Consider the following 19,257-nt stretch of genomic DNA (forward strand, 5'->3'; position numbering starts at 1 on the left):
GTAGAGTTGGACCCAAATTAAATTAAAGAACAGGATGAAAAGCTATTTGTTTGACATCACAGCATTTGTTTATTACAGATTCTTTTTCTTTGTTAATACAAAATACTGAACAATGTCATGTCTCCTCAGGTAAGTATGGAAACTCCCTTTTTTTTCTGAAAGTGAAGACGGTCCTCTTCCAATAATATGAGAGGAACCAAAAATACAAGAAAAAAAAAGAAACTACCTTACAGTTATCAATACTATAATATGAATTTCTATACATTTATAAAATCATAGTTATTTGCAATGCTTCTTTGTTTCTTTATTCTTCATTTTTAAGTACACTTACAAACAAAATTATGAAATTCACACGCGCACACACACACACACACACACATATCCCATGTTTTTGGTGTCAAAATGTACTTGCATATGTATGAACTCTTCAGCAGATACATGAGGGTGTGATTTTCATTTTCATCACTGCATTTACTTTTGTTTGTTGTCTTTGCTCTGTATACTGCGTTGACAAAAATCACACCCACGCTTTTTTAAACCACTTCTACTGTCATTCACTTTATGTGCAAAACAGCTACACATGATTCCAGTCCTGTGAAAATCATTTAATTAAGTGTGACTGAATAAAACTGTACTAACTTGAGATTTTCGCAGTGCTGGAACAGGTGTTTTGCCATTTTGCAGCTTTCCTCAAAGTTTTAATGTGTGTACATGAAACCAGCTACGAATGTCAGCATCATATCCACTCAGGTGCGATGTAAATACAGGTGAGAGCAGGTTGCTCGTTTCTAAGGCGAAGAGAAAAAAAAAGTGTTTAGGTCTTCAAAATTTTCACCTTCATAATTTCCATCAGGCCTTTGTAAAGGAAAAAAAAATTCTACCTATATAACATGACAGTGTGGAGGTTCAACCAATATTTTGGACAATCATGTCTTTCTTTTTTTTTTTTTTTTTAAACACAGTATACTGCACGGTGGCAGTGTTTTAAGGTGATGGAAGAGCAGATATGCAGTCATACACACAAGCACACTAGAACCTTCACTTCATTACATTAAGACACTAAATCAGAGAGATAAACAAGAAATCCTTGCTAACGTGTTGAAGGCCACCAGTCGACATTTTAATGAAATTATTTTTTAAATCATATTTATATATAAATGTATATATTAACCAGGTCTTACCCCTTTTTTTTAGAGTTATTACCAAAGCACACAATGCTGTGGATGACAATAGGTACACTACATTATCTCACAGGGTGTTATCAGCACAAAAACCTCTTCTGCTCTTCATCTGAGAGACTGAACAGATGCGAGCAGAGAGACTAAAACAATGATCTACTGTAGATTTGGAAGCACTGCCCATTTCACTTCCTCCCCCCTTAATGCTCAGCCTGACCGGAGTCAAAGCAAACATTTTCATTCCAGCCCTCTCAGATGTGTGACAGCAACAAGGGGGACTCAAGATGACAGGAACCAAAATGGGATGAGGGAGGCCAGAGGAAATTCCCTGCTCCCCCTCTGGATCGGACAGCAGTACCTGTCATCCTGGAGATCTCTTAGAACAGAGAGCCACTGGAGGGAGGCAGCCGTCCAAGTGTGGGGAGGGGGGACAAGCCGGCCTTTGTGGTAGCTGTCTACCAGGCAGCTTCGATGGATCAGTCTCTTCAGGGCACTTTGCAGTCAATGCCGAGGTCAAAATATGTCCGGGCATCCTTCCCAGCTGCCGCGATCCTTTGCTTCCCAGTAGCCTCCCTTATAGATATGGACCGGCTCGCCTGTGATCCGGTCCTCGCAGCGCTCAAACCAAAGTGCCTGGTAGTTCTCATGAGGTGTGCCTGAAAAAGAGAAGAACTGTGTTACCAAAAAAGATGAAAGACAACAATCAAGACACAAACCCTGATTCAAAAAATGTTGGAACATCAAAATAAAACAATAAAAACAGAATGTAATGATTTGCAAATTATTTTCAACCTGTATTCAATTGAATGCAGTTCAAAGACAAGATATTTAATGGTCAAACGGATCAATTTTACTGTTTTTTATGTAAATATACACGCATCCATTCTTATATTTTTTGATTAAATGCGCCGTACGTATTAAACTGTTAGTCTAGTACCCAACTCTTTTACTACAAACCCACACTGTTGTGTCATATTCATGCTGAAATGGGAGCCTTTCAATGGAAGTCCCTGAACGTCTAGATGGCAGCATATGTTGCACCAAAACCTGCATGTACTTTTCAGCATTAATGGTTTCTTCACATATGTGACAGTTACCCCATGGAGAGATGGTGAAAATCCCTAAATGCCTTGCAGTTGCCAAAAAAGTCTCTCCACAAAGAGATGACCATTACCCCATCCTTACCAAGGATGCCCCTTTCATACAAAAAATATTATATTTACCTACAATTAACTAACCTGTTTACCCATGGAATGTTAAAAGCAGGTGTTATTTGACCGTTCCACAACTTTCCTACACTTTTGTTGCCCCGTCACCATTTTTTTTGGAGTGTGTTGCACGTATCAAATTCAGAATGAGTGTACATTTCCAAAAATCAAGAAAGTTCATCAATTTAAACGTTAAGTATCTTGTCGTTGTTCTGTACTTGATTTAATATAGGTCGAAAAGGATTTGCAAATCAGTACATTCTGTTTTTATTTCTGTTTCATGCACTGTCCCAACTATTTTGGAATCACAGTTGTAGCAGATTAGATCAAAAATCAAAGAATGAAAAGTGGAAGTAAAAGAGATAAAAAAGAGGAATACTTGCTTTTTAAGGAGGGATCAGTAAGAGAGTCCTCATCGACAGCTTTTGGAAGAGAAAAGGGGGATCACTGAGATTTTTTTTTGCCCCTTGATTCCAAGATTTGGCCCAAGAAAGGTAGAGAGGAATACACAAGAAGATGTAACGCATTCACAAACACTCGATTCTCACCTTCTTCTGACTGGCTTGAGGTGCGTTGGCTGGCAGCTTCCCTTTCTCTCTCCCGCCGAGCGCTGCGCTGCTTCTCCTCCAGCCGCTGCTTCTCGGCGTTGGCCTCGTCCCAGCGGCCATCCTCCATCAGGCGCTGGTCGGGCCGGCGCCGGCTGTCTGTGGGCGCCACGCCGTCCTCAGGCTCGTTGAGGGTCAGCGCCAAGGCAGTGAAGTAATACATGGTCTCTGCCCCCTCGCTGTGGTGGAGCAAAGAGGAAGAACAGTACTGAAAGCTACAACTTGCTGGGTTTACAACACGCAAAACTATCACTAACCATAGAACACACTGTGCTTTGTTTGGTGATGCTAATGTTAATTTTCTACCTCAAAAAAGTAAACAGACCTATAATCAACACACAATTCTGTCGTTACTGATGGCTCCATGAAATAACTTATGTTTTTAGTCATCACTAAGCCTTAGTCATCACTGAAGTACATGTGATAGGCATCGGCAGCGACAGGGATCTGAAGCGTAGCTGCTGCACTTTGCTGTCATGTTGAATTTACTAATTTTAACTGAGGGTTTCCAACAGTGTTTTATTGTGTGCCTGAAATAACTAAATCTGTACTAGGCTTGGACGCTATCTATTTTTCCATACCTTCTTGACATTTCACTGGGATATGCGGTATATGACGGCATTTGTGTGAAAAAACTAATTTGTCATTGCAGCACATATGACATTGTCTAGCTGGGAGCACTTTGTGTTTGACATGCAATTAGCCTTCTTAGACCTTCTTGCTGGCTTTACTTACAGCCCATAGATTAATGAGGACAGGAAATAAGCACCTTATTCCACAGATTCTTGTGAAAGGACCCGATGACACTTGTTGCCATGGATACCAACACATCATTTGGCTGAATGGAGATGATTTACAGATGTATCATGTGGCAAAGAGGCTGCTTTTATAGTTCCCGGTAAGAGATAAAAATAAATAAAAATTCAAGCATCTTGTACACTAAGTGACAAATGGTTGTTGTCTCTGGAGTGTGTTTCAGTCTGTCACAAGACAAAGTGTGTGTTGATGGTTGCAATGAGAAATAAAAAAACTGGTTCTTGGTGGCACAACAGGAAAGAAGATCTTCATTCATTACTCAGAGTCAAACAAGGTCAGAAGATTTGGCTCTCGTGCCAAGGATGGACAATAAAAAATAACCTTTAATTATAGACTGTAAAGGTCTATGGACACACCTAGTCATGCAGTAGTAGTATTTGTTATAGTAATAATAGCCTTTCAAAACCAAAGTTAGAATGTGCACCAAAAATAAAATACTATAAATCATAGGTGCAAAGACAGCTAATCAAACAGAGAGAGAAAAAACAGAACTCAGTGTTCCCAGGATCAATACCAAGCAAGATGAAGCAGCCTTAAGTTCCTACGCTCCCCAACTGTGGAACAAACTTCCTGAATACCTGAAGTCAGCTGTAACTATCAGCTCTTCTAATCAGGGCTTTCCAGTGAAGTACATATCTAGCTTCTCGTTAAGATAATCTGTAGCTAATGTCTTCATATTTGTTTGCTTTTGTTTTTTTTTAAATGCAATTTCTGTTGTGTTTCGACCATTTACATGCTTACTTTTAGGTATTGTTTTTTATGATCTCAAGTGCAATTTTAATGTTTTTTTTAATGTATTTATATGGTCTTGTAAAGCACCCTGAGAGGTCCCGTGTCTGAATGATAAACTTGCCTTGCCTAAAAGAGCAACATCAAAGTTAAGATTAAAACATTCAGATAATATACTTACGGTAGAGGGTTCCTCCTCCACACCTCTCTGGCTTTGAGAGTTTGATATACGGTCTTCTGTTTGCCCTCCGTGCCGTTCTCTCCTCCTCGGCTGCTTTGCATCACCCGGGAAAACTCCATCTTCTCATCCCACGTGCCCGACAGCACATAGTGGGCCTTGCCATCCTTGTCCATCACCACACCTGTCACCTGAATGAAGGAGAGAGGGTCAGAGGAGGAGAAAACGAAGGCAGTTGAAATCAAAACAGTTCAGTGTAGATCTTCATTATTCAACAAGAGTTTTTTTTCTTTTTGCATCACACATAAAAACTACACTAAACACATACAGGTACATGTGGAAAAGTCAAAGGCGTTTGGATTTTCCTCACCTTTCTGGCCACATCTCTGGAAAAGTAACTGTAAGGAGCAAACTTCAAGTGGCAGCGGTCTCCGGTGGTGTGGTTCACTACGTCTATCTCTCCTGACTGCAAGAGAAAGAAAAAAAAATGTTTTGAGGAAACCCCTGACACCGTGGAGAAAATTTGACTTGGAAATATGACAATAAATACACATGTGAGTCTGCCCCCATTTTCAAAGGAGTTGTATTTGTCACCTACACGACTGCTATCAAGTCTATAAGTGAAATGAGAAGAAATGATCTGATACCATAACCACTGGCAGCCATCCCCTTAATATCTCGGATTGTACAAATGTAATGGAACAATTTCATTTATTAGGGGTTTATTTCCTTATTGTTAAGGAAAAGAAACCTTTCTGTTATTCTTTTTTTCCAGCATGAAGTCCCACAAAAGCCTCCACAAATCCTTGACCGTCACTGCAGTCTCACCTGATCGATCCATAGCTTTCCCACAATGATGTTGTGTACTGTGGTGGTAACTTTCTTCCATGTGTAGTGATTGTTGCCCTTTTCAAAGATTGCGTGAATTGTGCCTGAAAGGAAAGAGGAAGCGAGGGAAATAAATCAGCATCATTTAACAAAACCAGCCATTGTTGCTTGTACACCTGAATCTTGTCATTAATGATCTTCTATAAAGCCAAGGTGTGACTGACACATTCCTTAAGCTTTATTCACTGATCTTTCATTAGGACACTTATAAATGATGTCTCCTTTGTATTCCTCTTCATTTGTTTGTATCACACCCTCAACCTACGTCATTATCAGACAAGGTATGCTTAGTATGTTCTTACCCAAAGGCATGATGGACAGATATTTTCCCCTAAACTTGCTGGCAACAGTGATTTCCTGTCTCAGTGTCCAGCCACGATCAGAGATCACATGATGTGCTGCTGCAGGTGGGTGGTGACTCACCTGTGACAAAGTGAAGTGTACAGATAAAAACACATTATGAATTGCCGTAACATCTACATTTGTAAACCGATAGAGATCACAACAAACCATGAATTTAAAATGTATATCCTATGTATCATAAAACTACATCACAGTAAAAATCTAATTTAGTGGGTTTTTGTCATCACCTCTCAACAAACATTAGACTGTCCAAAGACACGCCAGAGGGCTTTGAATTTATAATGGATTCAGGAAGTGTTAAGTTCATATTATCAGCATAATGCAGTAACTTTAACAAGGTAAACGGGAGCAGATCAAAACAAGTCAGCCCACATCATCCATGGTCTGAGTTGTCTGTTAAGTCTGCTGTTTTAGGTTCCAAAATGCAAATGCTACTTTTTTGTTTGTGTTTTCAAAGCTTCAGCAGTGATTATTAAATTTTTTTCTGCACTGTGTAAGAATGGGGGTGTGACACAAGAGAGGCTGCATGTGCCTTCTCCTGCTCTTCTCTGACCCAATGGCTGCCTCGGTGTCGCCTGTGCTGCCAGTGTTTAGTCGGTCTGTGTCACACTCGCACCGAAACTGCTATCTCTCTGCCAGAGAGGCGATGGTCCAAGAGACGGAGGCAGCGGGGGAGAAACAGTCTGGGTGGTGTAGCATGTCACCAGTGGGCAGTGAGAGAGAGAGAAGGAGAGAGAAGCAAGCAGGCGCGCAGCACCGAATTACTGCTGGAGGAAGTGGCAGCAGCAATTTCAGTGTGAGCTTGACGCAGACCGTCAAAACACCGGCAGCACAAGTGACATTGAGGTGGCGAGCTGAGAAAATATACATCTATACCAATAGCTGAATACTATTTTTTCCATTCAAATATCACGACAACGAACAGTTGTCAAAGCCTTTGGTACAGCCCAGTTAGCACCATTATCTGAACAGAACATGGTGGTTTATGTTTGTAACCTAACAGCTTGACATCACCAGGCGTGGCTGTGTTGTTTTAGGGCTGTTGTGCCATGTCTGCAGGAACTGATCGTTGCCAAACTACACAGTGCTTGTGATTCCACCAGCAGTACCATAGTACGTCCCAGAGGCTGCTCTCTGACTCAAATACATGCAGAGTCTATTTCTGATGGATGTCGCTCCAATCACCACAAAGCAAATTGAAAAGGCAGGAAGTCAGACACAGAAAAACAGAAAATCCAGTCAGTTTTCAAAATAAAAGACCCCTTGCGGACTCGCAATCATAAAAACAGACAAAAAACCTGAGAAAGTCAATAATCAGGCAGACAAATCACTGTTGATAGGACATGCAGTTGTGTGGAGGATGAATCAAAAGAGTGGTGCAAATGCAAAACCCTAAGTTTGGGATCTAAAGTAAATGTAATGTGTCTTTGAGCAGTATGGCTTTGCAGATTTCAATCCTCCCTTATAGTTATGACTCAGATGTCATCTTATAAACACACAGACACATTGACAGACCTGTCAGGTATGAAAAAATCCCGTTATTATTCTCCTGTGCAGGAAAATCCACATTATAAATCTCAAAATCCAATTACATTACTCATCTACACTCCCACTTGCCCAATCTCATTTAAGGCCTGACTGCAACTGAATTAAACCGGTCTATATATAAAGCTCACGCTGGATTTGCTGCCTGAAAGCACAATTTATTGGATTATTTATTGGACTGGATATATTTTCTTGTTCTTTAGGAACAGAAACCTTTCTGTTTATCTTTTTTCAAGCATTACATCCTGCAATTTCCTCCACAAATCCTTTCCTGTTGGTGCTTTAAACTTACTTTCTTTGCATTTTTATGTCAAAATAACTATGACTTTCATATCAATCAATGTATCAATATCATCACACTCAATTTCACTCAATGTGTGACCACCTCCTTTAAACTACTGAATGCAAGTTCCCCTTAACATGTGCATCCCAAACATATATATAAAGGAAGCAAGACACTCTTGAACTGCTGAGTCAATAGTTTTTTTCAAGTCATCCTTCCTGACATTCAGTTTCACTTCCTTCTTTGAAAACCTTTGTCTGTCTGTTTTTCTTTTCCTTCTCACCTGCTCACAAAGGGAGCGGTAACCGCTCTCTCTCCGCCGGTCCAGCTCGTATGTCTCTCCCAGCAGAGGGTTGAAGGGCTTGCCCGTGCGGTGGACGGTGGTCGAGTAAGAGGACACGGAGAAGGCGGCCACATAGCACATTTGCTCCAGTGAGCTCTGGCACTTGGAGGCCTTGTCCAGCAGCTCGTGGTACTCAAGGTCCTCTGACAACCGCTGCAGCATGGAAATGGGCTCGTTGAAGTTGACCTGCACAGAGCAGAATCATTCAGATGTGAATTCATGTTTGGACTCATTATTTAAGTGTCCATAACATTTGATGGGGAAAAAAATCACATTAAGAGAACACATTTAAATATAGACACTGCTCAGAAGTGTCAAGCAGCACTTTACGTGTAAAAATGCCTAAGAGGCCAGGCACAAGACCATTTCATTCAAAAATTCTACATATAGCTCATTTGGTCCTTATACCCTTGAATGTGCAGGGCTCAACAGAAAGGACTGCCCGCTTGCCCAGTGCAAGTAAAATACCAAATGGTAAAAAAGAATGAAACTATTTTGATAATCGATTAATCGCTGAAGCAAGTTTTCATGGAAAAATGGTAGAAAAGGCTGTTTTTAGCCTCTTAGACGTGGAGATTTTCCACTTTGCTTCATTCATTATTATACTACATTATATTATATTGTATATATATTCAGATTATAGAGCACCTCTGCTGCCTGCCTGCTGACAGCACTGTCAGCCGCTCTCTGGTATCACCTGCACTCTGTATCTGCCACTCTTTTCTGGTTCCGTCACTGTGAGTTTTGTGGTGATTTTGAGATGCAGTGTGTCAGGTTTTGCCATATTGTTGCATTGCTCTGTGTTCAATGATGCAGCTAAAAACACACGAGCTGAAACTTGATTAGAATGCCAGTAAATGTAATGTGGGCAGTGGTGGCCTAAAGGATAGAGAAGCAAGCTTGTGACCGGAAGGTTGCTGGTTCAGTCCCCTGACTGGATAAATCTAGGTGAGGGGGAAGTGAAAGGTGGCTCTCCTCCCTCATTAACACCGCTGAGATGCTCCAGTGGAGCTGCTCAATGACGGCAGATAAGACTGTGGTTGTAGGTGAGATGTGTAACTATGAGAATGTGATCAGGGCATTTCTGCAAAAAAAAAAAAGCATCATTCTCAGTGAACCTACCCTGAATAAATAAAGGTTTCTATATATGTATATTTTGTTTCCTCTTGCTCTTAAGTCCTGATTGAGATGTTATCTCTGTGCTTCTATGAACTTAATCTCTTTATTGTAACGCAAAGAAAGTGACAGTGTAAAAATCTACTTGTTACGGTTCTTTGGTGGACATACCATGTAAAGGCATCAACATATCCAAATAACCTCAAACCTAATTTTGCATTTACATATTGCAAGTCTTGTATAAAGAATGGTGTGAGTGATTGTATAATGAGTATTGTACTGTTCACTATATTGAATCAGCATACATATATACACACTGGTTTGATCCAGCATCATGATTCACCAATTTTATGCATAATAACAACTTTCCGTATTGTATTTATCTGTCTTGACCTTTGAGAACCTAAATTTAAGATCACAGATGTATATCTACAGTATGTCTCTGAAGTTTTTCAAATAAACAAACACAACTTCATCACTGATAAGATGAAAACTATATCTGTAGATAATGTCAATACAGCCACTGTAACCTCAGATGACTCTCACAGAATGTTGTTGACCTGGTACAGCAGATATGAACATGATCAATGTTTCGGTTAGACCAACGTCACAGAGGCATGCTGCTGGCACAAGTGATGATGCACTGGAATGAACTTGGCATATTGTGGTTAGTTTGTTAAGAGTGAATGCATTTTTTGTTGTAACCACACAAAGAAATGAAAAGAGCAGCAGAAGAGGAGGTGAAACTGCCTGAGGCCCTGACAAGCTTCTTGTCAAGCCACACAGGGTGTTGATGATAACCTCTGCAGCATATACTCACAGGCATCGGGATCTTGGACAGCTCTTTGCCAATACAGTTCTTCATGATACTCCACAGGTTGAGGGAGTAGTTTGGTTTGTCTGGAATGCGTGTCCGCCTCTTCTTCAGGGGCACTAACTCCTGAGAGGGAGACTCCTGGTTCATTGCTAGAGGCTCCTCATTGAGCTGAAAAGGCAGAAAAGGTGGTCACAAAACAGCATGGGAAAACAAGATTTGCTGAGTCACTGATAACATGTTTCTGATCTGACTTATCATGTCTGTAGCACGAAAATCTACCACTACTACTGCTTTACAGTAAAACTGCATTTAATCTGTGCCTTTAATTTAATCAGTTAAAGTAATCCTTTATGAAAGAAAAGTGAAAATTCTCTGATTTCAGCTTCATAAATATGAATATTTTTCTGTTTATTCAGTACTTTATGACAGTAATTTGAGTATATTTGTGTTGTGGACAAAACAAGACAAGTCAGGATGTCATCTTGAGCTGTGGGAAAAATCCACTGATCAGCATTTTTCACAACAACTCACTGATAACAACTAATCCCTTAATCCAGAAAACAGTCGACATGTTGGCATACTTTGTGCAGTTTGCTTTAAACCTAAACAAAGAAACCACAAAACGACATAGTACAAAACCTGACTGACTGACTGATCTTAAATGCCAGGAGACAGACCTGGCTGGCAAGCCTAATCAAAATAATGACAAGAGTGGAATTTTGAGTTTCATATTTCTTTGCTTTGTGGAGTTTGGTTGTGAATATATGAATATTTTGGATTGATTTTGTGGGATTTGGGGGTGTTTTGAAAAAGACTTGAAATGCATTTATTCTGGTTGTGCACTGAACTTTTGTGCTGATCTTGTGTGAACTGTGTGTTCATGCAATGTGCAGGGTGTAGATTTTGATTAATTTACATTTTCTGGTTTGATTTTAACTACAAACTAAAGAAAAAACCTACTGACTGATCTTAAATCCCAGGAGAGAGTGCTTACTGGAACCCCTACCAAAAATAGTAACAAAATTAAAAAAGAAACCAAAAGTCAAAATGTCTCAAGATAAATCGACAATGAAAAACCAGTTCTTTTAACAGTCAGTATGAAACCTACCGATTGATCATCTGGACACATTTCACTGTTGAAACCGCTGATATTACTGCTTGACCTTCTGTAAGAGAGAAAAAAACACAAAGAGATTCTGTCAGTGTCTGTGAAATACACAGCCAGTCTATTATACAAGGAAATGGAGCATGAACTGGTTTGACTGATACTAACTAATTCAATTAAACACTGACTGCACAAATAAGTTAATCACGGGGGTATCCACCCACATGACATCTTGTGCATCTGCATCTCATACAAGAAAGTGGTTTGAATAATTAAATGTAGGACTTAAGAGAGTCAACAATTTCAAAGGCTTTTCTCTGTATGACTTCCTAAACATTAAATGTGTGTGTGCCTGTGTGTGTGTGTGTGTGTGTGTGCCTGTGTGTGTGTGTGTGTGTGTGTGTGTGTGTGTGTGTGCATATTTGTGTAAGGGTGAATGAGAGTGCACTGACTTGTGGAACTGAGGGTCTGCGGGTACAGTGATAAACTCAGGCGCCTCTTCCATGGCATCAAAGAACTCATTGTCATCATCCTCATCGCTGGCCTCACCCTTTCCCGGCCCTGCAGCACCTTAACAAAAACAAACAAGCAGCTAAGGTCAGTGCTTCTGAGAAAGAAAATGAAAATAGATGTGCCAGTTATCATTAAACACTTTCTATTTATACTTTTCCGTGACATGTGTTTTATCATTAGATCTACAGACAGAAATCATTTTAATTATCGCTTGGAACTACCAATTATCTTCTTTATCTGTTACTTTAGTTAATTATCCTTTTGGGAAATTCTCTTTGCAGCTGGGGCAACTGTGACACAAATTCAGGATTCCTACAAATTTCCCAAAGTGAACTTCAAACACTTTTCACTGACTTTCACAAGACTGTCTGTAATTCATTTCAGTTGGCAGAAAGATGATAAAAAGTATTTTTCTTTGCCCCACACTGATGCAAAAATTCACTGCCAGTGATCATCTTACTTCATATTGACAGTGATTAGTTATTAAATGACATTTATTCAAAGAATTTGAAGTCCAGTTTTTTCTGATCAGGCATTTAAAAGATCTGTCTTTTAAATAGGACATGAAATAATAAACACATATCTGACATGCCACAGACACGCAGTACCAGGAAGGAAAACACCTGCTGCAACTAGAAATTATTTCTTTATCAATTATAGATTCATTGAGGCTGGTAGAGCGTGTTCCCCGTGTACAGAGGCTGTTGGGCCTCTGCAACAGCCGCTGGTTCAAGTCCCACCTGTGGCCCATTTGCTGCATATCATCCCCCCTCTCTCTCTCCCCTCTTTCCTGACATATCATTTCAAGCAAAAATGTCAAACATTTGCTCTTTCCAGCTTCTTCAATCAGAGAATTTGCCAATTTTCTTTGTCATCTGTGACTGTAAATGAAGAGCCTCTGGGTTTAGGACCAAAAAAGCAATTTAAAGATGTCGTTCTGGGCTCTGGGAAATAATGCTGAGCAGCACCATCAAGACAAGAAAAAATTAAGGGGAAAAAAAAGGAGAAAGTCTTCTTTGTCTTGCTGGTCACAACTGGCAGATGCAATTACCCTTGAGGGGTCACCAGTTATTACTGCCTTGATTTAAGGGTCACAAGGCAAAAGAGGTTGGCAACCACAAGACCAGCAGATTAACTGACTCATCCTGAGCAGTAGTGATCACTTTTTTTTTTTTTTAATAACTGATGACAGTTGTGTCTGATTTTGGGCTGATTAGCAACTATTCAAACACCTTTCTGGGTGGTTTTCGAAGTACAGAACTTGCTGCTGTTCATGGCTCAAGCAAACTACTGTAGAAGCTCTGATAATTTGGAATTTCATGCACTAACAGCGTTGTATATTTGAGTGGCACGCATCACCTTATGTTGAAGAGAGAGGTGTTAACAAAATAAACTCAGTAACATTAACATAGTAGAGTAACAAGTGCAGATTTTTTTGAGCACAAGAGAAGAAGAGGAGAAGGAAGTGGAACAAGGAAGACAGAGACAGACAACTGTAAGTTGGGAAGTGGTCAGGGGCCACGTCTTACTTTTATTGTCAGCAGTAGCGTTAGCCTGTGCAGCCCCTCTGAACGCTCGCTCCAGGTGGTTGTGCTGTTTGGCGAGCTGCTCTAAAGTCTCCTCCAACCTCACCCGCTGGTCCCGTTCTGCCTGAAGGGCCTTCTGCCACCGCTTGCTGTGAGCCTGAGCCAGCGCGAGAAAGTCTCGGCACGCCTGAGGGGCAACAACGACAAACGGGGTCAACAAGAAACATTGAAACTCAAGATCCATGGAGCGCAGATTCAGAAAGCCCACTCTCATTGCACATCAACAACAAGGCAGAAATAGGCATACTGAGAGACACGTACGTTAATCATGGCGTTAGAGGTGATGCGGAACAGCGTGGCCCTCTCTGTCACCTGACGGATCTTATCTCCAGCCTCTCCGGTCAGACGCAAACTGTCCAGTTCTGATAAAGACCTGAAATAAATATTAAAATGTACAAACTGGATTAACAGTTGGGAAGATATATCACCACCGTCAATCTACAGTGTAAAAGGCAAAGGCTTATCTACCCCTTAAACTTAACATGTCAGTATCAGCAACAGTATCTTGATATGATATTTTCCATCATAAGGACAACAAAAACATTTTGAAATTGAGTTATTATCTTTTTTACTGCAAACTTTTAGTATGTGTATATTTGAATGTTGTATTCTTTATTTGTCAGTAAAGAAGAAACATAAGCATTTATCCTTGGACTACTTCCACCTAAATTAAAACCTGTCAAGTCCATATAAAAAGATCATATTAGCAGCATTTTAAGCCCACCTCATACTAAACCCTACACTGAAACTGCTTGATTGGTTTGAAATATGGGAACAATTTATTAAATAACTTGAAAGTCACCAATCAAGATGCTTCCTGAGACTTGAAAAATGAGAATGTTTCAATGTATAATGATAAGGTAATGTCATTCAGCATAACATAAGGAGTGTCATCAACTGTGGCCTGAGGACTTAAGAGTGGAGCAGAAAGAGAGCAATAGATTGTAAAAGCCTGACCTCTGCAGGGCAGAGCCGTGCTTTGAGATCAGGTCGTTGCACGTGCTGAGATCCTCCACTTTGCTGCCTAGTGTTCTGAGAGCAGACTGGACCTCTGAATTCTGCGAGCCGCCACCTTGTCCAGGTGCCGCCGGCGGGGATGATGGGGAGAAGTCATCCCCTGAGTCATCTGTTAATAATCAAAGAAACGGGGGAAAAACATAAGCTTCATTCACATCTCTTGTTCGCAATGGGCCTCATACAAGAACCACTCGTACAAACAGCTTTGTTCTTCAGTGGTGCGTATAAGTGATTTAAGTGAACTTGTCCCATTCACCAATTTTCTCGTATTTTTAATTTTCTTTCAGATATGAACACAATTTCCAGTAATGTGTCCACAATGTCCAGACCTGTTGTAGAGCTTCTTCTTCATTTCAGTGACTGTCCGACCCTCTGGTAACACGGAATTAGCAGCACTCGCTTTTCCCGTTTCTTTGCTTTAGCAGGTCTTTTAATTCCACTGCTGACACTGATAAAATAACAGATTTTCCTTTATGGATCTCTGAACACAGAACGTCAACCTCCAAACTCGTAAAATTCTTTTTTCTCTTTAATGCCACTTTCATGAATGAACACTTCCTGTCACATGGAGCAGGAAGCAGAGCCATATATAGTATTATTTCAGCATTAACTATGCTAATTTCTCATGCATGTGCACTCAAATACACACAGGTGGATAATTTACACAGTTTTCTGAAGTTACGACTTGCTGTGTTCATACAAGGCCCTCGTCCTAAAAAAATCTTAAGAGAAATTTAAGACAAGAATACAAAAATGTTCTTGCATGAGGTCCATTGCCTCTATATGATTAAACATATTTAAGAACAGCTTAATGAAGAAAAGATTCACAGACATTTTCTTCCTCTGCTTGTGCTTGTTTGTATGTTTTACCTGACTCAGCCTGCATGCGGGCTGCTTTGGCTTTGGCCAGTTCCAGGGCGGTAATCCAACGCTGGCGTTCCACCTCACAGCTCGCCTTCAGGTGGTACGTCTGTGCCCCGCCATTGGAGATGACAAAGTTACAGGCGTCATCCACGGTGATCGTTGCTGTGGCCAAGTTGATTGTGCCTCGACACGTGTGGCCCATTTCTGCCTGGGTCCTATTAATCAGAGGCGTTTAACACAAAAATGTAACTACACAGAAAAACATGTTGTCTTGGCTACAACAGTGGCTATTTGCTTTTAAGGGATAGTTCACCCCTCAATCAAAAATACATAATTTCTCCTCTTGCCTGTAGTGCTATTTATCCATCTAAATAGTTTTGGTGTGAGTTGCAAAGTTTTGGAGATATCAGTTGTAGAAATGTCTGTTTCCTCTCAAATATAATGAAACTACATGGCACTCTTCTTGTGGTGCTCAAAGCGCCAAAAAAGAAAATTTGAACTCAACACCACTGGCGTTTTCCAGAAATCTTAACCCAGTTACTCAAGATAACACACACACCTTGTTGTGAGCAGTTTCATGGAGAAAAGTAGTTCCAAAAGATTATATAGCAGTAAGACAGAAGTTCTGGTATCTAAAAAGCAAACTACTCTGTCAGACAGTAAAAAAACAAACTAACAAGGAAATTCAGCTAAAAAAAAGGCCAGATATATTGATAAGGTGAGGTTGACCGTCTGCTGTAATTAAACAGTAGTTACAGAAGATCAGTGCTGGGGGGTTTCTCTGCTGATATGATCAAGGCTACATCCTTCCTTAGTTTGGTGCATTTAACAAGAAGGCTTGTGTACCTGTAGTATGACAAGAGTCCATTGCTGAGGACAAACCACCTCCGCTGATATCCCTTAATGTAATTTGTCCACTTGAACACCCATCCTTTGTATGTGTCACCAGCAGGAGTGGGAGTGGGGGTCTTGGGCTCCGACATCACAGCCCCCAAAATCAAGACACAGACTTGAGGAACCTGAATGGGAAAATGAAAGTTAGAGATCTTAGAATTTACACAACAAGGCTTGTGCTTTCATATAGGGTTAAGGGTTATTATTAATCAGTTTGTAGGGTGACACAAAATTAATCAGCAGCTACTATATTTTGGTAACTGATTTATTGTATCTTAAAGCAAAAACTACACAAATTCACTGATTCAAGCTTCTCATATGTGCATAGGTAAATTTGTTTTAGACTGCTGGCTGCTGCGTAACACAACATCACATAAAAACATAGATCTTACAAACAATACATAGACTTGCATAAATGTGCTTACATTCACACTCAGTGTACAATATTAGTTCCTTAAAATAAGAGAAATGATAAATAAGGCAAAGGTTACCTGGTAAAATCAAACTAATGTTTCAATAGTAAAATCAGGTGTAAGTAAAACGTATAATAAATAATCAGATCACAATATCCTCATATAGATCATATTATATTGAATTTCAGCTAGTTTTCTTAGTCTTCTGTGATATGAAACTGACTGTTGATCATATGAGGCAAGACATCTTGGGCTTGGGCTTTGTGAAATGGCCATAGGCATGGTTCCCTATTTTCTGACATTGCATGGCTCAAATACTGATCAAGAAAATAATTTACAGAATAACAATAAAAATTAATTTGTTAGTCATAGCCCTGAACTCTATCAACATTGTATTCGACGTTACTAGTGGTTAATATTGATCTTTCAGTGTGATGACAGGTCAAAGGTTAACTACAGAATCAATACACATTCACTGACGGCACATTTAACTAACAAATTTCGTCTTTACGACGGCATTAGACGTGCATAAAAGAGGAGCAGACATGTAAAACACCTCACTGCGATTCGCTGTATTCTTAAATACCTATTAACCGAGTGCAGATAATTGACAGAGATACCAGATTTTATAAACTCTGATCGAAATGATCTTTTGAGAGAAATGTAACAGCTGTGCAACCATTGCAACAAAGAAATATACATATGATAACCATTAAAATGACAAAGCTCCAACATAATGACGAGCTTGACAGCAGAAGCTAACCAGCGTTAGCTCCAGTTATGCTAGTAAGACTAACGGTTATAACAGCTCATTGCTGAAACAGCAGCTAAAGTAAAGAAACACCAATTGTCATGTTTGCTCGAAGTTAACCAGCTGACATGTGCATATTTACAACACGGTGCGAGCAAGACCCACCGCTAAACAATAATTAGCTTACTAGCTAGCTTCCGAATTCACTGATAGCTAAATGTTTACCTTGACGTGTCCGAAATGTGAGATCAGGCAACCAGACACCCGGTGAAGTCACGGCTAACTTTGACACCCATACGCTACTGTACCTAGCTAGCTGGATAGGCTAACTAGCTAGCTGACCAACACGGGACAGCTAATGATGAAAACCACAAAACCGAAGACGTCGACGACAACAGCAGTGTGATTGTAAAATAAAGTGATACCAATGAGTTACGTTAGTATCCTTCAATAATCGTGTGTATAATGTTCATTCTACAGCTGCGTACGCCGACAAGAATCTAAAGCTAGCTAGCTACATCTAACTAGCCTAACGTTAGCTCGTTGGTTACACCCGGTGCAACAGTATTTGGTCCCGTCTAGAAACAAACAGCTAACTACCAAGAGTCGTGTCTAGAATGTAACCCCAAATATGCAAAGTATCTCGCGAGAGTGATCAGTTTCACCAAGACCCTGATGTTTTCCTAACTCTTACCGAGTGGTCCCTGGGCCTTAAACCTTCCCAGGTCTTAACCACAGCGTTATCACATTATAAAACATAATTAGACTGTACAAGGTGCACAATAAGGAAATAACGCCTACAAGTGTCACGAGAGTTTCGCAAATCAAGGGTTCCCTTCTAGCCACGACCATTCTATTGTTTTCTCCGGTGGCCATGTCAAGCCAACCAATCTAACTACTTGGCGAAACGAAACCGGTGTTTTTGCCTTCACATTAATAGTACATTGTGCCAGCATAAAAATGAAGGTAACTTTTGTTGACCCCACACCGGATAAATTAACTCGTTGTAACAGCTCAAGGATCAAAAAAAGCGGTGAAGAAGCAGAAAATGTAGAAGAGGAACCAGTCATAAACCACAATGCAAATAAATAAATAAATAAATAGAATAAACTTTATAATAGAAAAATATATATAAAATAGAAAATTATGTACATTACTATGTACACTATATACATCTTTAACTTGATGTGGATGTTTGTGCAGGACACGTACGCGTGTTGCAGTATACAGCTGGTGTCTAGCATTTTACTAGAAGGAAAAATATAAATAGTATTGCTTTATAAAACTGATTATTGATTGTTATTGCCCTAGCTTTTTATCTATAATTGATATCAAGGTATTTGGTCAAAAGTATAATGATATTTTATTGTAGGATGTGTATTATTGCATGTGATGATTGCACAGTATAACTATAATTACACCGTTTTAGTGCACAGAATAATTGTACATTGGAGATATGGAGAATTAAATGTATGTATATATGAAATATGTAAGGATATACAGAGAAAGTGAAGTATACATATATAATGCATAAAATAATAGATAATACAATATTGCTCTACATCCTAGTAATCAGTTTATATATTGTTAATAGATAGTTTTCGATAAATTGACTTACATTACTATTACTCTCTCGTGCATTCCATCATTTTTGTGACAAGAATATTTTATTTTGAAGGGTACAATCTGAAAACCATTTGATTGTATTTTGCTAGTTTAACACATTCCGTTAATTCTTCAACACTAACTAGCTAGTCTTGGCTACCGCTAGCGACACATTGCTAAATGCATAGCCAAAATAAAATTAAAATATAAAAATAATTCAGTGTTTACCAGCCAACATTAATGATAGTATAGTAGCAGGTTACGTCGATGTGGTTTGCAGGCTAGATACTTTACGAAGCAAATGCAAAAGTTTGAACAAAGTGTAATGTTAAATGTTTTCGCCGTGCAAAATTAGCACGAATATGTGCTAGTACGGAACGATGCTTTTACTAAATGACGAACTGCATCTTGGTGGAAGTCATTTCGAGGGGAGCAAAATG

At 39.7% G+C, this 19,257-nt stretch overlaps 1 protein-coding gene across 2 annotated transcripts; it reads right to left on the reverse strand.

Moving 5' to 3' along the window:
• Positions 1-933: 933 nt before the first annotated feature.
• Positions 934-17,790, reverse strand: LOC146305625 (oxysterol-binding protein 1-like). Of its 2 annotated transcripts, XM_084711962.1 has the most exons (17): positions 17,438-17,790; positions 16,001-16,173; positions 15,161-15,369; positions 14,231-14,399; positions 13,535-13,646; positions 13,217-13,400; positions 11,627-11,744; positions 11,178-11,235; positions 10,073-10,237; positions 8,077-8,322; positions 5,905-6,025; positions 5,543-5,646; positions 5,085-5,180; positions 4,718-4,905; positions 2,935-3,170; positions 2,770-2,808; positions 934-1,834 (listed from the first exon to the last, which is right to left on the reverse strand). In XM_084711962.1, exons 2-17 carry the CDS (start codon positions 16,135-16,137, stop codon positions 1,692-1,694), a joined length of 2,325 nt encoding a protein of 774 aa, XP_084568088.1. In that variant the 5' UTR covers positions 16,138-16,173; positions 17,438-17,790; the 3' UTR covers positions 934-1,691. The 2 variants fall into 2 exon arrangements, with proteins under 2 accessions (XP_084568088.1, XP_084568089.1); XM_084711963.1 differs by lacking the exon at positions 2,770-2,808.
• Between the last annotated feature and the right edge of the window lie 1,467 nt (positions 17,791-19,257).

The sequence above is a fragment of the Lutjanus erythropterus genome, chromosome 23 (assembly GCF_056507025.1).
Source record: "Lutjanus erythropterus isolate fLutEry1 chromosome 23, fLutEry1.hap2, whole genome shotgun sequence".
Lineage (NCBI taxonomy): Eukaryota > Metazoa > Chordata > Actinopteri > Lutjaniformes > Lutjanidae > Lutjanus > Lutjanus erythropterus.